At 40.3% G+C, this 17565-nt stretch overlaps 1 protein-coding gene across 3 annotated transcripts in view; it reads left to right on the forward strand.

The window, feature by feature from the left end:
• Window positions 1–17565, forward strand: part of MEMO1 (mediator of cell motility 1) — a 129619-nt gene continuing 112054 nt past the window's right edge. For 2 of the 3 annotated variants that reach the window (XR_010934092.1, XM_067703331.1), the window contains exon 1: window positions 752–885. Coding sequence is in view for 2 of the 3 variants with exons in the window: in XM_067703331.1 (XP_067559432.1) it covers window positions 825–885 (61 nt within the window). In the remaining variant the exon portion in view is untranslated. Of the gene's footprint in view, window positions 114–751; window positions 886–17565 lie in introns of those variants that run through there. The other variant, XM_067703332.1, reaches the window with a different exon arrangement.

The following is a 17565-nucleotide window of genomic DNA, read 5'->3' on the forward strand; positions in this document are numbered from 1 at the left end:
AGCCTCTGCTGCCGCTAAACCCCGGAGAGCGGACCGCGCACGTCGAGATTCCTCGGCGGGCCTGGCAGAGGCTGCTGGGCATGCTCAGTGGGCAGGACCCGTTAGAGTGGCGAGTAAGGAAGCGTTGGCTCTTCTCCGGGTCTGCCTTCCCCGGTTCAGGCCCCGGCCCTGGGCTTTTGTGTGCGCGGAGCAGCAGCCGCCGCTGGCTCCCCGCGGGGCCGCCCGACCCCAGATGCCGTGTGGCCTGTCCGGTGTCCGCCGTTAACCTCGCCGCGCGGCCGGAGGAGGAGCGGGGCGGGGCGGGGCCGGCGGGCCGACAGCCGGGCGGGCAGGAGGGCCCCGCCGGGGGTGGGGGTGGGTGCGGGGAGTCCCGCGGGGGGTGGGGGGAGGGGGCGGGCGCGGAGTCACGGGGGTGGGGTCACCGGCGGTGGCTCCGGGAGGCCGACCGGTAGGGGAGGGGGCCGTGGGGGTGGCTCGGCGGAACCAGCCCCGGCTGGGGAGCAGCGGCGACTTTGGGGGCCGGGGCCAGGCTTTCCGGGCTTCGGTGAGGCCGCCGCGGGCCCCGTCTTCCGGCGGCCGCCCGAGTTTGAGGTGATTGTTGCCGCCGCCGCCGCCGCCACCGCCCCGGCTGCCATCTCCTCCTCCTCCCGGGCCGCCGCCTCCTCCTCTTCCTCCTCCTCCTGGGCCGGGCTGATCCCCTCCCCGCTGCCGCCTCCTCCTGGGCTGGGCCCGCGGTGTCTCGTCCCCTCGCGGAGCCGCTCCTGCCGCCGCCGCCGCCGCCTCCTCATTCATCCTCGTGCACCATAGGCGGCACAGGCACCAAGATGTCCAACCGAGTGGTCTGCCGGGAAGCCAGTCACGCCGGGAGCTGGTACACAGCCTCAGGTAGGGCCCCAGGCCGGCCGGCCCTTCCGCTGCCGCTGCCTGGCCCCGCGCCCGGCCGGCCGAGGTCGGCGGCCCGGCCCCGCGCGGCGGCGGGAGAGACGAGGGCGCTGACGGCCGCCGGCCGCGGACCGCGTGGGGAGGGAGCGGGCCGGAGGCTGGCCTCGCCGCCTTCCCACCCGGGCGGCATCCCGCCGGTCAGCCCGGGGTCGGCCTCCCTCACGCTCTGCCGGGAGTTGGGCGAGAGGGAGAGTTGCCGCCTCGGCCGCCTGCGCCCTCCCTCAGGACCAGGCTCGAGGAAAGAATGTGCTCCCCGACCGAGCCTACTTGTCGCCTCCTCCGGCTCCCGGGAAGCGGGCAGCCGGCCGCAGCCACCCCCCGGGGGGACGGTTAGCCCTGCGCCCTAGCCCTGCTTCCTCCGTGCGGAGCCGAGCGACCCTCCGCCCTCCAGCCGCGGGAGGGAAGCGCCTTCCTCCTTTCCCCTCCCCTCCCCTCCCGTCCCCTCCCCTCCCGTCCCTTCCCCTCCCATCTCCTCTCTTCGCCTCTCCTCCCCACGACGCTCCGAGCGGCGCCCGCGACCCGGGGACTTCTTAGTCTCCCGGGGTGCACACGAGCTCTGCTCGCCCGCCTCCTGCCAGGCAGTCTTCTCCCGCTCCCCTTGGCAGTTCAGAACGAGAGGCCGCATTTCCCCCTCACCTTTCAGGTGCTCAGCCGTCTTGAGAGGAGTGAAGGGTAGTACTTTTTGACATTGCCAGACCAGAGGCAGGGTCTGGGCATGTTAGGTCTGTGAGGGGACGCCCCTTTCTGGGGTTTGCTGCTCTGTCTGTTGGGGGTAGGGTAGAAGTATTGCTAAGCAGAGGCTTGGGGTGGCCTCCTAGCTCTTTTGTCAGTGTTTTCATTGTTACTGTCATTCACGAAAGGGGCAGCTGGAGATGGCATCAGCACTTTTTCCTGAGCAGCCTCCCCAGTCTCCAGTCGCTTAACACCAAGCAGGTGCTGGAACTACTTAACGCGTTGGGTCAGGTTTTGAGCGAGTTTAGTCTTCTATCGACACTGTCCAAAAATACTTTACAGCTCTTTAGGTGAGAGAGTGTAGGGACTTTCGCTTTAATAAAGCTCTTGTTAGAACGACTGTTTTCTGGGATTATTTTCAGGAGTCACATTTCTGATAAGTTGACAAAATTCCACTGTGATTCCTGAATTTTCAGTCATTTGGTATTGGCTTATCAATACCTAGACCCGAATCTTTAGTGTGGGTCGGATCATGTTTCCCTTTGCAAATAGTTGGGTTGGATAGAGACATGGTTTGTGAGAAAACAAAGATTTGGAAGAAAATTCATTTCTCTGAGGTTGCTAAGCTCGCTCATTAAATACATGCTCTTTACTGACTCACTGAAGATTTGCTGTGTTAAGAAGACATAAAGGATTTGCAAGCCTAACAGGTAGCTATAGTTTTGCATTAAGCAGATGACTTTTAATGGTTATAGTGGCTTCCCTCATGGTTCCAAAGTGCTTCATAAACATTTCATCAGTTCTCACAACCTTAGCATGTCAGTTAAGCCTTTCTTGTTCAGCTTATGGGGATATGCCCAAGATTCTGTACAAACCAGTGGCAAAACAGGAATGGGAGTCCCTGGCTCCTGGTTTTGTCTTCCAATCAATGCATTATTACTATTAAAGTTATCCATGAATAATAGTCTTTTCAGGGTTGTGAGTCACTAAACTTTTTCTTCAATGTGTTTTGAAGAGATAAAAAGTCACAGTTTTCATTTTCATGGCCACTTTTTGGTTAATTTATTTTGTTTTCTATACCTTTCAAAAGTGTTTTAAACTTTTGCACTGAAAATGTGGCCAGATGATTCTGCAGGAATTTTTATAGATTCTTGAACATTCTTTGCATAGTAAAATTAGGCATAGTTCACACTTCAGACTTGAAAAGACTTCTTCAGTAATCTCAAATATAAGAATCCTTTAATCCAGCTGAAAACATTCTGTGATTAAAACTATTTATCAGTAGTGAACTAAAATGGACAACTTTCTTAAAATTTTAAAATATATTCTTATTTCCCTAAATTCTGAATGAAATCAGTAATGCAATTTTGGAATGTGAATTGTCATGGAGAACCTTATTGTTAAAAAAAATTCAGACCATGTGTGGTGTGTGTGTGTGTGTGTGTGAGAGAGAGAGAGAGAGAGAGAGAGAGAGAGACTTTTAAACTTGAGTAATAATTAGGGTGAATTTAAAGCAATTTAGGGGAATTCTCTGGCGGTCCAGTGGTTAGGACTCTGTGCTTTCACTGCTGAGGGCGTGGGTTCAAATCCCTGCTCAGGGAAATGAGATCTCGCAAGCCATGCATCGCTGCCAAATTTAAAAGAAAAAAAAAGGCAATTTAGTTATAAAAGCTGATTTCATATTTTAAAAATGAATAAAAATATACGTAAGTAAATTTTGACTTGATCTAGTGACTTCTAGACCCCACTGTATCTAGATTGATAACATTGACCATTGGAAAAATTTTACTTGTATTATTATTGTTCCCTTAAACTAGGCCTAAAAACATGTAGTGGGAGAGAGACAGATGTGCTTTTGGATTGTCATTCTGTAATTCTGCAGCATTCGGATTGTGTCCATAGAATTAAAGTGCTCAATTACTGATAAAATGGTGAGATAACATTTGCTTCAGTTATATAGCTAGTTCAGAAAAAAAAAAGTGTGTATACATATATGTGTTATATATCTACATACACACCTTCGTTTTTATTTACCCCTTGTTATATGCTAGATCCTTTGATAAAAGTATCAAGTATTCCCTGCCCTCCAAGAAGATATTGGAGGATAAATTCACCCTAATTATTACTCAAGTTTAAAAGTCTCTCTCTGAAGTGTAGTAACTCAAGACAAAAAATAAATATCAGATAAATTGAGGCAGTGCTTTTAGGAGTTTGGACGAGGGTGGAATCACTTCAAAGGATTTGAATTATGCTTTGAAGGAAGGGTATTTGAGTAGATTTGAAAAGTGAGAAAGTACATTGGGGAACACCACAAAGATACACAGGCAGGTAAGCGTAAGTAGGCCAATTTAATAAGAATGGAAGGTTCTCACGGGGTGTAGTTCACGAGCCTGGTTGGAGCTAGAGTGTAGATGCCTGTGAATGCTATGCGTCATAGGGATTTAACTTATGCAGTAGGTAATCAGGACCAGTGCAGAAGTTTCTGAGTAGGGGACTGATAAGCAAGTAGCATTTTAGGAAAATTAATCTCATAGGAAGGTTAATCCTTGCTTCTTTATGGGTATACAGCAGGGATCAGCAAACTCACTATGTCTGCAGTCCAAATCCAGCCTGTGGCCTTTTTTTTTTTTTGTGGTAAAGTCCACTAACAGAATGGTTTTTAATTTTTTAAAAAATTTATTTATTTAATTTATTTTATTTTTGGCTGCGTTGGGTCTTCGCTGCTGCGAGTGGTCTTTCCCTAGTTGCGGCGAGTGGGCCTCTCATTGCAGTGGCTTCTCTTGTTGCGGAGCACAGCCTCTAGGCGTGTGGGCTTCAGTAGTTTTGGCACATGGACTTAGTTGCTCCATGGCACATGAGATCTTCCCAGACCAGGGCTTGAACCCGTGTCCCCTGCATTGGCAGGCGGATTCTTAACCACCACGCCACCAGGGAAGCCCGGTTTTTAATTGTTGAAGGGTTTAAAAAACAAACAAGAACCAAGAAGTGAAATAGAGTCTGTATGTGGCCTGTAAAGTCTAAAATATTTACTATTTATTTGGGCCTTTACAGAAAAAAATTGTCAACCCATAGTATATATTTGTGGTTCTCAAAATGTGGTCTCTAGATCAGCGGCATAATGTGTCTGTACTTTTTCCGGATTTGCTATATCTTTCATTTCATTATTTCAGCCCTTATGATCTTCTGTCTGGACAGTTATAACTGCCTCCTAACTGTCCTTCTTTCTGCCAACTTTATTCCCTTTAAGTCCATCCTCTGCATTGCTCCCTGAATAATCTATCTGACCACATAATTTCTTTGCATAAATCTCACTGACCCATCTTTCCTGTTGGATAAGGTCTAAGTCTCTTCATGACTTGGCATCTTCCTATCTCTTTGGCCACTTCCCCCAACCCCATCCCAGTTCTCCCTTTTACTACGCTTCAGCAACTGTCTAGCGGCTGTTCATTGTTTCTTTAAATACACTGTGCTGTTTCTTATCACTGTGTTTTTATTCAAGCTGTTTCCTGTGTTGGAATGCACTTTGCCAGGATAACTCCTTCTCATCTTTTAAGGACTCAGGTGTTAACACCTCCTAGAAGCCTACCCTGATGCCTTACCTACCCCTGGCTGTTCCTTTGTGTTCCCATAATATCCTGTGTGTATCTCTATATATTTACCTTGTTATCTGTGTATGTGGTCTTCTATAAGATTATGAACTCCTAGAAGACAGGGACTATGTCTTACTAATTTTTTTGTACCCCAAGTTCTCAGCAAGCACAGGTTTTGTACATAAATTTAATAAGTATCTGAACGAGTGAACATTAAAGGGCTTAGCATATAGTACATATGGACAGAGATACTGACATTTAAATCCCTAAGAACATGGCGGGTGATATAAGACCATTGCTAGTTAAGTCTCTGAGCGTAGTATAGGTGAAGAATCTTGGTGGTAGGAAAAGATTAGAAATCATGATTCACTAGTTGGGGACCTTATTTAATGTAAGATTTTTAAAGAAGTACGACATGCATATAGAAAAGTGTACAGCTAGATGAAGTTTCACAAAATAGGCGTGTCATTGTAACTAGCACCCAGCTCAATAAACATCAGTAGTGGAATTCCCAACTCACACTGTATTCCTTGTATTCTAACACCATAGAAAAGTTTTGTCTGTTTTTGAACTCTGTATAAGTGAAATCATATAGAATAACTTGTTTGAGCTTCTTTTGCTCAACATTACATTTATGAGATTAATCCATGTTATACTGTGGTTTGTTTATTCTTGTTGTTGTGTTCTATTCTGTGAATAAACCACAGTTTTTCCATTCTACTATTAATGGACATTTTTGTTATTTACAGTTTTGCTGCTTTGAACATTTTTGTACTCTTTTTCCTGATGAATGTATATATGCATTTTTGTTGGGTATGTACCTTAAGTGGAATTATTAGGTCATGGTTATGACTATGGTATGTTCATTTTTAGTAGATTTTGCTGAAGTTTTGCCAAGTGGTTTTACAAACTTATACTCCCACCAGAAGTATATGAGAGAATTCCAGTTGTTCCACGTGTTTGTCAACACTTGGTATTGTCAGTCTTTTTATTTTTAGTTTTTCTTGAAGGGTGTGTAGTGGTATTGCATTGTAGTTTTGATTTTATTTTCCGATGACTAATGAAGTTGAGCACCTTTTCATATTAGGGGCCCCATGTTTATTAGTCATTTGGACCTCTGCTTTTGTGAAGTGTCTGTCAAGTCTTTAGCCCTTTTTATACTAGAGTATTTACTTTTTTCATATTGATTTGTAGTTCTTTATATATTCTGGATATAGTCTTTTTAGGTATATGTATTGCAGATACCTTCTACTCTGTAGCTTTTTCAGGATCTTGGTATCTTGGTGAGTCAAAGTTCTTAATTTTAAAGAAGTCCAGTTTATCAGCTGGTTAGTATTCTTCTGTTTCCGTTTATGAAATCTCTACCTACCTCAGTGTCATGAAGCTAACTTTCCTATGTTTTCTTTTAAAAGCTTTATTTTTTCACCTTTCATATTAAGATCAATAATTCATCTGGTTGATAGCTGTATCTGTATGGTTGTGGTACATTACATAAATTTATTTTGAAATAAATGTACATATAGAAAAAGTATAAATGGGTGTACAAAATGGGTGTACACTTTGATGAATATCCACAAATATACTCTGTGTAACTATCCCCTAGCTCAAGAAATAGAACGTTTTCACCATCTCAGAGGGATATATCACATTTTAATGTTTTCTGAAATTGGTATGTTTTATATCTTAAGTGTATATTTAATGTGGGAGGTTCCCCCCCACTCCCACCCCCCCGGAAAGTGGTTGTTATACCTTATAATTACTAGTGTCATAGAAGTGAGGAAATATATCAGAGTCTAATGATTTCATAAAGCATTCTTGAACTGTTTGTATGGTATATATCTTAGTAGCAGTTTTATTTTTTAAGTTGTTTTAATTCTTTCTGTCATATTTCTAAATATATTTAATAAAATTATATCAGGGTTCTATAATTGGAAAACCACAACTTTTTTTTTTTTGGCATGTACCTTGAGTTCTAGAGTGTCAAAATATATCTTGGTGTGTGAGAAATTAAAAAACTGATACAAATATTCTCCTTTGAAGAGAAAATACTATATAATATTTAGTTTTGAAATGAACTTTTTTAGGTTACTAAATATGGTTTTCTGTATGATGATGTTTGCGTCTCATCCTATTATTTAACCTTGGAGAAAGGCAAGAAGGAAAGAACAAATTTAATAGAGATTAAATTTAATTGAGATTATTGCTTGATTACCTCTTTCTCACTTTCCTTCTTATCCTTTCACATGCAATTTCCAAGTCAAAAATCATCTTGCCTACCTCCATAGTGTAGTTTATATTATCTACTTTTGGGTTTTTGTCCATTTTAAAGAAGGTCAAGACAACAAGTAAAAATGTCATTTGTTAAGTGTATTCTGTAGTTACATTACATTTATGTCTGTATACCCTCTAATTTTCAAAAGGTTGCTACAAGGTTGGTATATTCTCCATTTATGGATGTGGAAACAATGACTCAGAGAGGTTGAGTAACTTGCTTAAGGTATAGTAAGTAAGTGGAAGAGCCAGTCTGACTCCAAAACTAGAGTTAAATGTTAGGGGCAGGGAGGTATGATGAGATATGCTGCCTCAAACACTGAACTTTTCTGTTCCATTCAGGTTTTTCCCAAACTACAATATAGACATTTAACTGACACTTATGTATCATTTATGGTTTATAAAGCATTTTCTCATACATTTTTGACTTTCACAATAATCTTATGATTAGGTACAGGATAGGTAAGGCAGGCAGGTCTTTAATCTATCCCCACCTTTCTGTTTTATTGATGAGAAACTAAGACTTGAAGGAGGCTAAATTGCCTGAGTCATACTACTAGTAAATGGTAGAGCTAGAATTTGAACCTAGGACTTGTAGCTGAAGCCTAGTGTTCTATTTATAGTGATGCCAGAGTAAGTAAGAAGTTGAACTATTTGGAATCAGTAAGCACCTCTATAAGTGTCAGGTTAAATATATTATAAAATAATAAAAGCATAACTAAAAGCACGTAAGAATATTGAATATTATTCTTATGGTATAAATAGACAAAGGAATTGGTATATTTTAATTACTGTAGTCCTAGGATTTGAATTGGGCCTATCAAAACTTGACACTTCTGCAGAGGCTTTATTTAACTTTCCATCATTCAGTATTGGACAAACTCAGTTCTGTGTGAAAGGTACTGCTCTAGGGACTAGGTGCATAGCAGGAGATGAAAACAGACAAAAATCTCTAGAGTTTATATTCTAGTTGGGGGAGACAGACTATAAATATGGTAAGTAAGTAGAACACATAGTATGTTAGAGGAAAATGCTATGGAGAATTATAAAGCAAATAAAGTGGAGCTGGTGCATAAGGAATGTTAAAGAATGGGAGAAATTTTATTTATTTTTATTAAAAAATATTTATTTGTTTAATTATTTATTTGGCTGCGCTGGGTCTTAGTTGTGGCATGTGGGACCTGCGTTGCGGCATGTGGGACCTTCGTTGCAGCATGCAGGATCTTCAGTTGCAGCATACGGGATCTTCATTTGCAGCATGCGAACTCTTAGTTGCGGCATGTGGGATCTAGTTCCCTGACCAGGGATCGAATCTGGGCCCCCTGCATTGGGAGCGCAGAGTCTTAGCCACTGGACCACCAGGGAAGTCCCCAAGAATGGGAGAAATTTTAAATGGCAAGGACAGGGTAGATGTCACTGAACTGACATTTGGGTGAAGACTTGAAGTAGGTGAAAGAACAAGCCTTGCATTCTAGGTAATTTTAGGGGTTAGGGGCTAGATAGTTTTAGGTCGAGGGTACAGCAAGTTTAAAGGTCCTGTGGCTAGAGCAGGCCTGGAGTATTTGAGGAATGCAAGAAGGTTATTGCAACTGGAATGAAGTGACATGGGGCAGAGTAGTTCGACATGAGGTTAAGAGGAAAATAAATAGCTGGAGCAGAGGCACAAAAGTGTTGTGGTCAGATGACATTAGGTCTGGAAGACCATTTTAAGGACCTTTACTTGAGTGAGATAGCCATTGGAAAGTTTTGAGCAGTTGGTGACATGATCTATTATAGTTTAGACTTACTAGAACCACTTGACTGCCATGTTCAGAGTAGACTACAGTTGGGGAGTGGTGAAGGCAGTGGCAAGGGCTGAACCAACAGTTAAGAGGAAAGTAGCAATCCAAGTTACAGATGATGGCTTGGATTGAGTAATAGCTGTGGAAGTGGGTAAGAAGTGGTTCATTACTGGGTATATTTTGAAGGTAGAGTCCAAAGGATTTGCTGATATACTTGGAGTGGAGTGTGAGAGAAAGAGAGGAGTCATGGATATTTCTTAAGGTTTATCCCTGAGATTGCAATAATGGAGTTGCTATTATCTGAGAAAGGGAAGACTTAAGAGAAACAGGTTTGGAGGGGGAAGGTTAGGAGCTCAATTTTGGTTTGTTAAGTTTGAGATGTTTACTATATAGTTAAGTGGATACATGAGTCTGGAGTTTAGGGGAGAGGCCTAGGGTGGAGCTTTAAAATTGGGAATTATCATTATGTAGATAACATTTAAAGCCAAGTGTCTGGATGAAATCACCATAGGAATCAGAGTAGCCAGAAAAAAGGGGCTTGTGAGTGAGCCTTGGAACATTTCCAACTTGAAGAGGTTGAAGAGGTGAGGGATATCATGTAAGGAAGATAGATTAAGCTTCTCATGAGGAAAAGAACGAGATGTCCTGGGAGCCAAGTAGGGAAAATGCTTTAAGGCATTTCAGCACAATTTATGTAGATTTTTCTGGGCTTTTTTTCTTTGACAAACACATTTAATCTGGTCTAAGCCACTCTGGTCTTAGCCATCTCTTATGCTGCTGCCAGAGCTTCCTAACTGGTTGCCTAGTTTCCATTCTGTTCTTTACACAGCAGCCTCAGAGCTCTTTTAAAAATGTAAATAAGATAATATTCTTTTCTCAAAATCCTATCATATTTAAAATCACACTTAAAAATCCTTGCCAAGGCTTAGAAGGTTTTATATGCTTTGACCTCTGCCTAACTTTCTGATTTCATCTTCTACCACTTGTCCTTTACCTTATGTTGTTCCAGCCATTCTGGCCCCCTTGCTGTTCCCCAAATATGTCAAGCTTATTCCTGCCTTAGGACTTTTGTGTGCACTTCATAACATTGATTAATCCTGGATTGGTAGTCAAGGAAAAGGTATATTTATTGACTCTCTTATTTCCTTAGTCACAACCAGGAGAACAATTAGGGAGAGATGTTGAGAATGAATGGGATAGGTTTTCCCAAAGTGTTCTGAGAAACAGTCCCTGGAGATGCCTTTGCAGAAAGGGTTTATGGTCAAATAAGTTTAGGAAATGTTGCATCTGTTTTTCTCCATTGGGCCCAGACAACTAACAAGAGACTTGTTTTATGGCTTATTACATGGTCTGTCTTGGTGAGTGTTCTGTGTCTGTTTGAAAATAATGTATGTTTTCTGTCATTGTGGGGTAGATTGCTCTCTAAATGTTAATTAGGTTAAATTGGGATATTTAAATCTCTACATTCCTATTGATTTTCCTTTTTTTCCTGTCAGTTCCTGAGAGCAGTTTTGAAATTTCCGTCTGTAATTCTGGATTTGTCTGTTTTTTCTTTTAGTTTTGTTGATTTGTTGTTTCAAGTTTTTTGAATTTCTGTTATTTGATATACCTGTTAGGGATTATATTTTGTTGATGAATTGACTATCACAGTGTATGTTCTTCTTTATATCTGGTAATATTTTTTGCTCTGAAGTGTTCCTTGTTTTGTATTAATGAAGCCAATCCAACTTTCTCATGGTTAATATTTATATGGTATATTCTTTTCCATATGTGTCAGCGTCACCAAGACCACCTTCAGGTTTGATGATTTGTTAGAAGGATCAGAGCTGTTATACTTACAGACGGGTTTTATTACAGAGAAAGAATACAGGTTAAAATGAGGAAAAGGTGCATACAGTACAGTGGAGTGCAGGAGAGACCAAGTGTGAGAGTCCAGTTGTTCCCTTAGTGACGCGTGACAACAAGTGTGCAGTATTGCCAACCAGGGAAGCTCAGCTAGGCCTTGGTACCCCGGGTTTTTATTGGGAGCTGGTCATGTAGGCATGGAGCAAGCTTGTGACTGACCTTAGCTACTCAGTCTCCAGCCCTCCTCTCTCCTGCAGAGGTCACAGGGTGGCCCAGGGTAGCAGGAGAACAAAAAGAGGAGTTCACCATAAATCACATTGTAGCATAAACTATTTGGCAAGGCCCCAGCTATACAAAGACACTTAAAAAAATTGTGGTAGAATATATATAACAAAATTTACTGTTTTACCAATTTCTGAATGTACACTTCTCTGGCATGAGTACATTTGTATTATTTATTGGGGTGGCCAAAATGTTCATTTGGGTTTTTTCCGTAAGATGTTACAGAATGAACTTTTTGGCCAATCCAATACAACCGCCTCCAGCATCCATCTCTAGAGTGTCTTCATCTGTTCCAACTGAAGCTTTGCACCCATTAAACACTTAACTCCCTACTGACTCCTTCCTCCAGCTTTGGCAACCACTCTTCTCCTTTCTTTATGATTTCACCTATCTTAGGTACCACATTTAGGTGGATTCATACAATATTTGTCCTTTTATGTCTGGCTTATTTCACTTAGCATGTTTTCAGAGTTCATTTATGTTGTAGCATGTATCAGAATTCCTTTTTAAAGCTGAATAATATCCATTGTATGATATACCATAGTTTGTTTATTCGTTTATCTGTTGATAGACATTTGGGTTGTTGCTACCTTTTGACTTTTGTGAATAATAGTGCTATGAATGTTGGTGTACAAGTATCCGCTTGAGTCTTGCTTTCCGTACTTTTGGATATCTATCTAAGAGTATAATTGCTGGGTCATATAGTAATTCTGTGTTTCACTTTTTGAGAAACCACCAAACTGATTGCCACAGTAGTTGCACCATTTTACATTCCTACCAGCAATGCTTGGGGGTTCCATTTTTTTTGCAGCCTTGACAACACTTGTTATTTTCCTTTTTTTGGATAATCATCCTAATGAGTGTGAATTTGTATCGTTACGGTTTTGATTTGTATTTCTCTAATGACTAATTATGTTGAACACCTTTTCATGTGTTTATTGGCCATTTGTATATCATCTTTGGAGAAGTGTGTTTTCAGGTCCTTTGCCTATTTTTGAAAGCACAGGTTCCTAACCACTGGACCGCCAGGGAATTCCCACTACCATACTCTTGATTTCTGTAGCTTTTTTACTCCGTTTTTGAAAGGTAGTTTGGTAGGTATTGAATTCAGTGGGTATGTTGACATTACTTCTTTTAGCATTTTATAAATGTTCTGTTGTATTTTGGCTTGCACAGATTCTGAGAATTATGTGATTTTTAAATATTTGTTCCTCTGAATATAGAGTGTCTTTTTTCCTCTAGTTGCTTTAAGATTTTAAAAAATTATTAACATTTTCCTGCTAGTCTATTATCATGTGCCTTTGAATAATTTTCTTTGAATTTAATCCTGTTTGGAATTTGTCAAGTTTCTCAGATGTGTGGGTTGTAGTTTGCAGCAAATTTGGAAAAGCAGTCATCATTATCATCTCAGATATTTTTCTTTTTCACTTCCTTTGTTTTCTAGACTCCAAATAAAAAAAAGTATGTTAGATATCTTAATATTGTCCCACAGTTCACTGAGAATTATTTTTTTCCTTTTTTTCCTCTCTGCTTCCTTTTGGATAATTTCTTTTGCTTTATATTCAGGTTCACTGATTTTTTTCTTGTGCAGTATCTAATTTTGCTTTTAATTCTGTCAATGACATCTTTTAAGTATAAAAGAATTAAAATAACTGCTGATTTCATGGTTTTACCTGAATCTTTTCTTTTTTTTTTTGCCGCATTGTGTGGCTTGCGGGATCTCAGTTCCCCGACCAGGGGTTGAAACCAGACCACGGCAGTGAAAGTGCCAAATCCTAACCACTATACCACCAGGAAACTCCTAATATTTTCTTTATAATTACTTTATTCATTACTATTTTTTTTCAGATGATGGATTTATTTATAGGTTTAAAAAAACATTTCCCTCTTGTGTTTTAAAAATGAGATACTTATTCTTCTGGCATGAGTATTTAGTTGCTAGTGATACTGTTTTGCCTCGGAGCTGAAAAAAAGAGTAAAATTTTTTGTTTTTCTGAGATCAGAGCAACATAAAAATTGAAAATACATTTGAATTATGGCTTAATATTGGTTTAGGATTATGTTGTTTAAATTAAATTATAAATTAAAAAATTTTGAATACATTTGTATGTTTTAAAAATTAAAGATATTCATTGAGAAGTCTCATTCCTGTACCCTTCTGTGTATTCCATATTCCCCTTCCCTTATAGATATTGCCTTTACTGGTTTCTTGAGTGCCTGGTGTTTCTTTATGCATATACAAGCACGTATGGACACGTCATCATTTTCTCCCTCTTTTCAGCAAATGGAAGCTGAAGTGTAATAAATGCCAATATCTCGTATTTTGTCGTATCCTTTGCCTTTTTGTACTTAACAAATTTAACAATTGAAAATCTTTTCATATTACAACAGAGAGTTATTATTCTACCTATCATACCTCCTTTTTTTCTCAGTGTTTATTCTGGTTCTTCAAAGGAAGATAGTTATGATGCATTCAGTAAGGTTATCCAGAGGTGAATAGCTAAATAAAGTATCATCAGATCTCCAGCAGTTGTTTTCAAATTTTTCAGTCTCAGAATTCTTTTATACTTTTCAAAATTACTGATAACCTCAAAGAACTTTTATGTGGATTATGTCTATTAATACCTGTCAAATTAGAAACTAAAACTGAGAAACGTTAGAAGTATTTACTTTTAATTCATTTAAAATAACAGTAATAAACCCATTCCATATTAATAACATAAGCAGCATTTAAAAAATTTTTTATTGGAGTATAGTTGATTTACAGTGTTGTGTTAGCTTCTGCTGTAAGCAAAGTGAATCAGTTATACATATACATATATCAGCTCTTTTTTTTAGATTCTTTCCCCAGATAGGTCATTACAGAGTATTGAGAAGAGTTCCCTGTGCTATACAGTAGGTCCTTATTAGTTATCTATTTTATATATAGTAATGTGTATATGTCAATTCCAATCTCCCAATTTATCCCTCCCCCCCAGTAGCATTTTTAATGAAAATAACTTTATTTTCCAAAACAGGGAATATATAAGAGATTCGCTTTTACAAAAATTATTTATTTATTTAGGCTGCATTGTGCGACATGTGGGATCCTAGTTCCCTGACCAGGGATCGAACCCGTGCCCCCTGCAATGGAAGCGTGGAGTCTTAACCACTGGACCGCCAGGAAAGTCCAGCTTTTTTTTTTAATTGAATTATAGTTGATTTACAATATTATGCTAGTTTCAGGTGTAAGGAGATTGGCATTTATTAACATTTTTGCAAATATATTTAATGTCTAGCTTAATAGAAAACAGCTGAATTCTCATATCTGTAGCTGTATTCACTGTCTTGTGATATGTTATTTTACTTGAAGCATATGAGGAAATTCTGGTCTCATACGGATATGTAATTAGAAAAGGGCAGAGTATTTTAATAGACCTTTCAGATAATTGTGAATATTCTTCTTTGATGCCATACGAAAACTCAAGTGGTAGTTTCTTACTTTTTAAACTTTTACTGACATATAGTTGACATACAGTAAGTTACACATTTTTAATATACCTGTGAAGCTATCAATGAAATCAAGATGGTGTACTCCTAAAGGCAGTTTCGGAAAGATTTAATTGCAATGTGGAATTTGAAATCATAGCAATGAAATGAAGTTTTCATACTCTGTTTTCATTAAGATCAGTTGGTCTGTCCTCCACTTTGAATGTGTCTTTTATCCATGCAGGATTTCTTAACCCCATGCATTGATCATCTGGAAAATATTTGTTCCTTGGGTTATGCAGATCTTCCGAATGTTTACACATTTCATTATTCGTTGTCAAAGAATCACATTTGTTAATTTCACATTCTCATCAGAAAAGTCTTTCTGATGTAGGAAGCTTTTAAGTCCGCACTGGTAGAAATGAGTTTGCAAAATTCTGTTTTTCTCAAAGCTTGAATTTTGTAGTTAGCAATAGATGTTGACAGTTGTTTTCCTTGATGTTATAGGCTCACAGTTGATTTTCTTTTTTTTTTAAATATTTGTTTATTTTCTTTATTTTTTGGCTGCATCGGGTCTTACTTGCAGCACACAAGATCTTCGTTGAGGCACGCGGGATCTTTTTGTTGCGCTGCACGGGTTCTTTGTTGCTGCGCATGGGTTTCTCTAGTTGTGGTGTGTGCACTACAGGGTGCCTGGGCTTTGTGGTTTTTGTGGCATGTGGCCTCAGTAGTTGTGGTGCGCAGGCTTAGTTGCCCCGTGGCATGTGGGATCTTAGTTCCCCGACCAGGGATAGAACCTGCATGCCCTGCATTGGAAGGCGGATTCTTTATCACTGGACCTCTAGGGAAGTCCCTAGGCTCACTGTTGATTTTCAAGGAAATATTTGCTAAATACCCAAGATTAAGTAACCATCATTTGTCTATCAGTCATTCTTTCAAGAAAAATGATGTTCTATAGAAAAGTGGCTAGTTCAGCTTGCTGTGCAGTCGTGTAAGTGCCTGAGACAACCATTATACTTCCATTTCAACACACAGAATATTAAAAGGTGTGTACCCAAGGGTTGAGATTTTATAAAATGTGTTAAATTTATAGCTACAGCTACATCAAAGACATTCTTGAATGAAACTGGTTTTTTTTTTTCTTTTTTAAATAGAGTGTGGTGAGTGTAGTGGCAAAGAATGTAATGACTACTAGTACAGTGTGCTGCTACTGCTAAGATACCAGCGTTTTTACCTACTGTTACTTTTGAGCCATCAATAAATGCTAATGAGTGAAATGCAATGAGTGCCAATACAGTGGAAGAAGCCAATCATGTTTTTAGTATTTTGAAAATGATTTTGATCTGATGGACCTTCTGAAAGGGTCTTGGGGATTCCAGGAATCTGTACATGTTACTTTGAGAAGCTCTGGTTTGTAGAAATTCTTACTTCTTCCTTGGCAATTATAATTAACAACCCCCTGCCCCGCCCCCCCCCCCCCCACCAAGAACTCTTTATTGTAGTGGTTATCAATCTTAATGTCTGTCTTCACACTCACACACACACACACACAGCCCAGTACACCCTATGCCATATTACGTACTCCTTCTACTAATTACAGTGGCTCGAGGAAAATGGGGACATGTAATTTATAAGTCATAAGTGGTTTTGATAAGCTTCCTCCCTCACCTCTGTTTCTCAAAAGCATGGTGAGGGACTATCATAAACTTTTGAATTAGATTTGCTGATAAGTGGGACCCAGGTGTCTTCATTTTTACCACACTGTTTTGAGTCTTTAGGAAGAAAACTGGGTTGCTCAAAGTAGAAGATGACATCACATTATCAGTTTTGTTTTTACTGTTCAGAGTGGAAGGTGACATCACCACTATCATCTTTGTATTTCTAGCACTGAGAGAAGTGTCTGACACAGAGCAGGAGCTCACTAAATGCTTTATGAGTGATTGAATGACCAATCTGACTAGGTTATTATGGTATTTGTCTGACACCAACTTGCCAAATATATGATGACAAAGTTAGCCTTAAATTATGTATTTCATTATATTTTGTATTGTGCTTACTTTACAAGTATATTTTTTAATTAATTTATTTTTTAAAAAATTTTATTTATTCATTTTTGGCTGCGTTGGGTCTTCGTTGCTGTGCACGGGCTTTCTCTAGTTGTCGCGAGCAGGGGCTGCTCTTCGTTGCGGTGCGCGGGCTTCTCATTGCAGTGCGCGGGCTTCTCATTGTGGTGGCTTCTCTTGTTGTGGAGCATGGGCTCTAGGCGCTCGGGCTTCAGTAGTTGCAGCACGCAGGCTCAGTAGTTGTGGCTTGCAGCCTCTAGAGCACAGGCTCAGTAGTTGTGGTGCACGGGCTTAGTTGCTCTGTGGCATGTGGGATCTTCCTGGACCAGGGCTCGAACCCGTGTCCCCTGCATTGACAGGCGAATTCTTAACCGCCGCGCCACCAGAGAAGCCCTACAAGTATATTTTAGAACTTAAAAATATTTAAGTCAGATAATGTGGCTGTACTGCTTAATGATTGCTGCTTCAGTGGTTTCCTCTTGTGTGTTATGCTTCTGATTTTAGATAACCTAACATGATTTGGCTTATGCCTGCCTATCCTACCTCATCTTTTGTCAGTCTCTCCCTTTTCACTATATTTTAGGATTCATGAAACTGGTCATTCCTTTTTCCTCCTGGTTCCTTTAATATGTTAAGCTCCTTACCTTAGGA

Source organism: Pseudorca crassidens, chromosome 14 (assembly GCF_039906515.1).
Source record: "Pseudorca crassidens isolate mPseCra1 chromosome 14, mPseCra1.hap1, whole genome shotgun sequence".
NCBI classification, from domain to species: Eukaryota; Metazoa; Chordata; class Mammalia; order Artiodactyla; family Delphinidae; genus Pseudorca; species Pseudorca crassidens.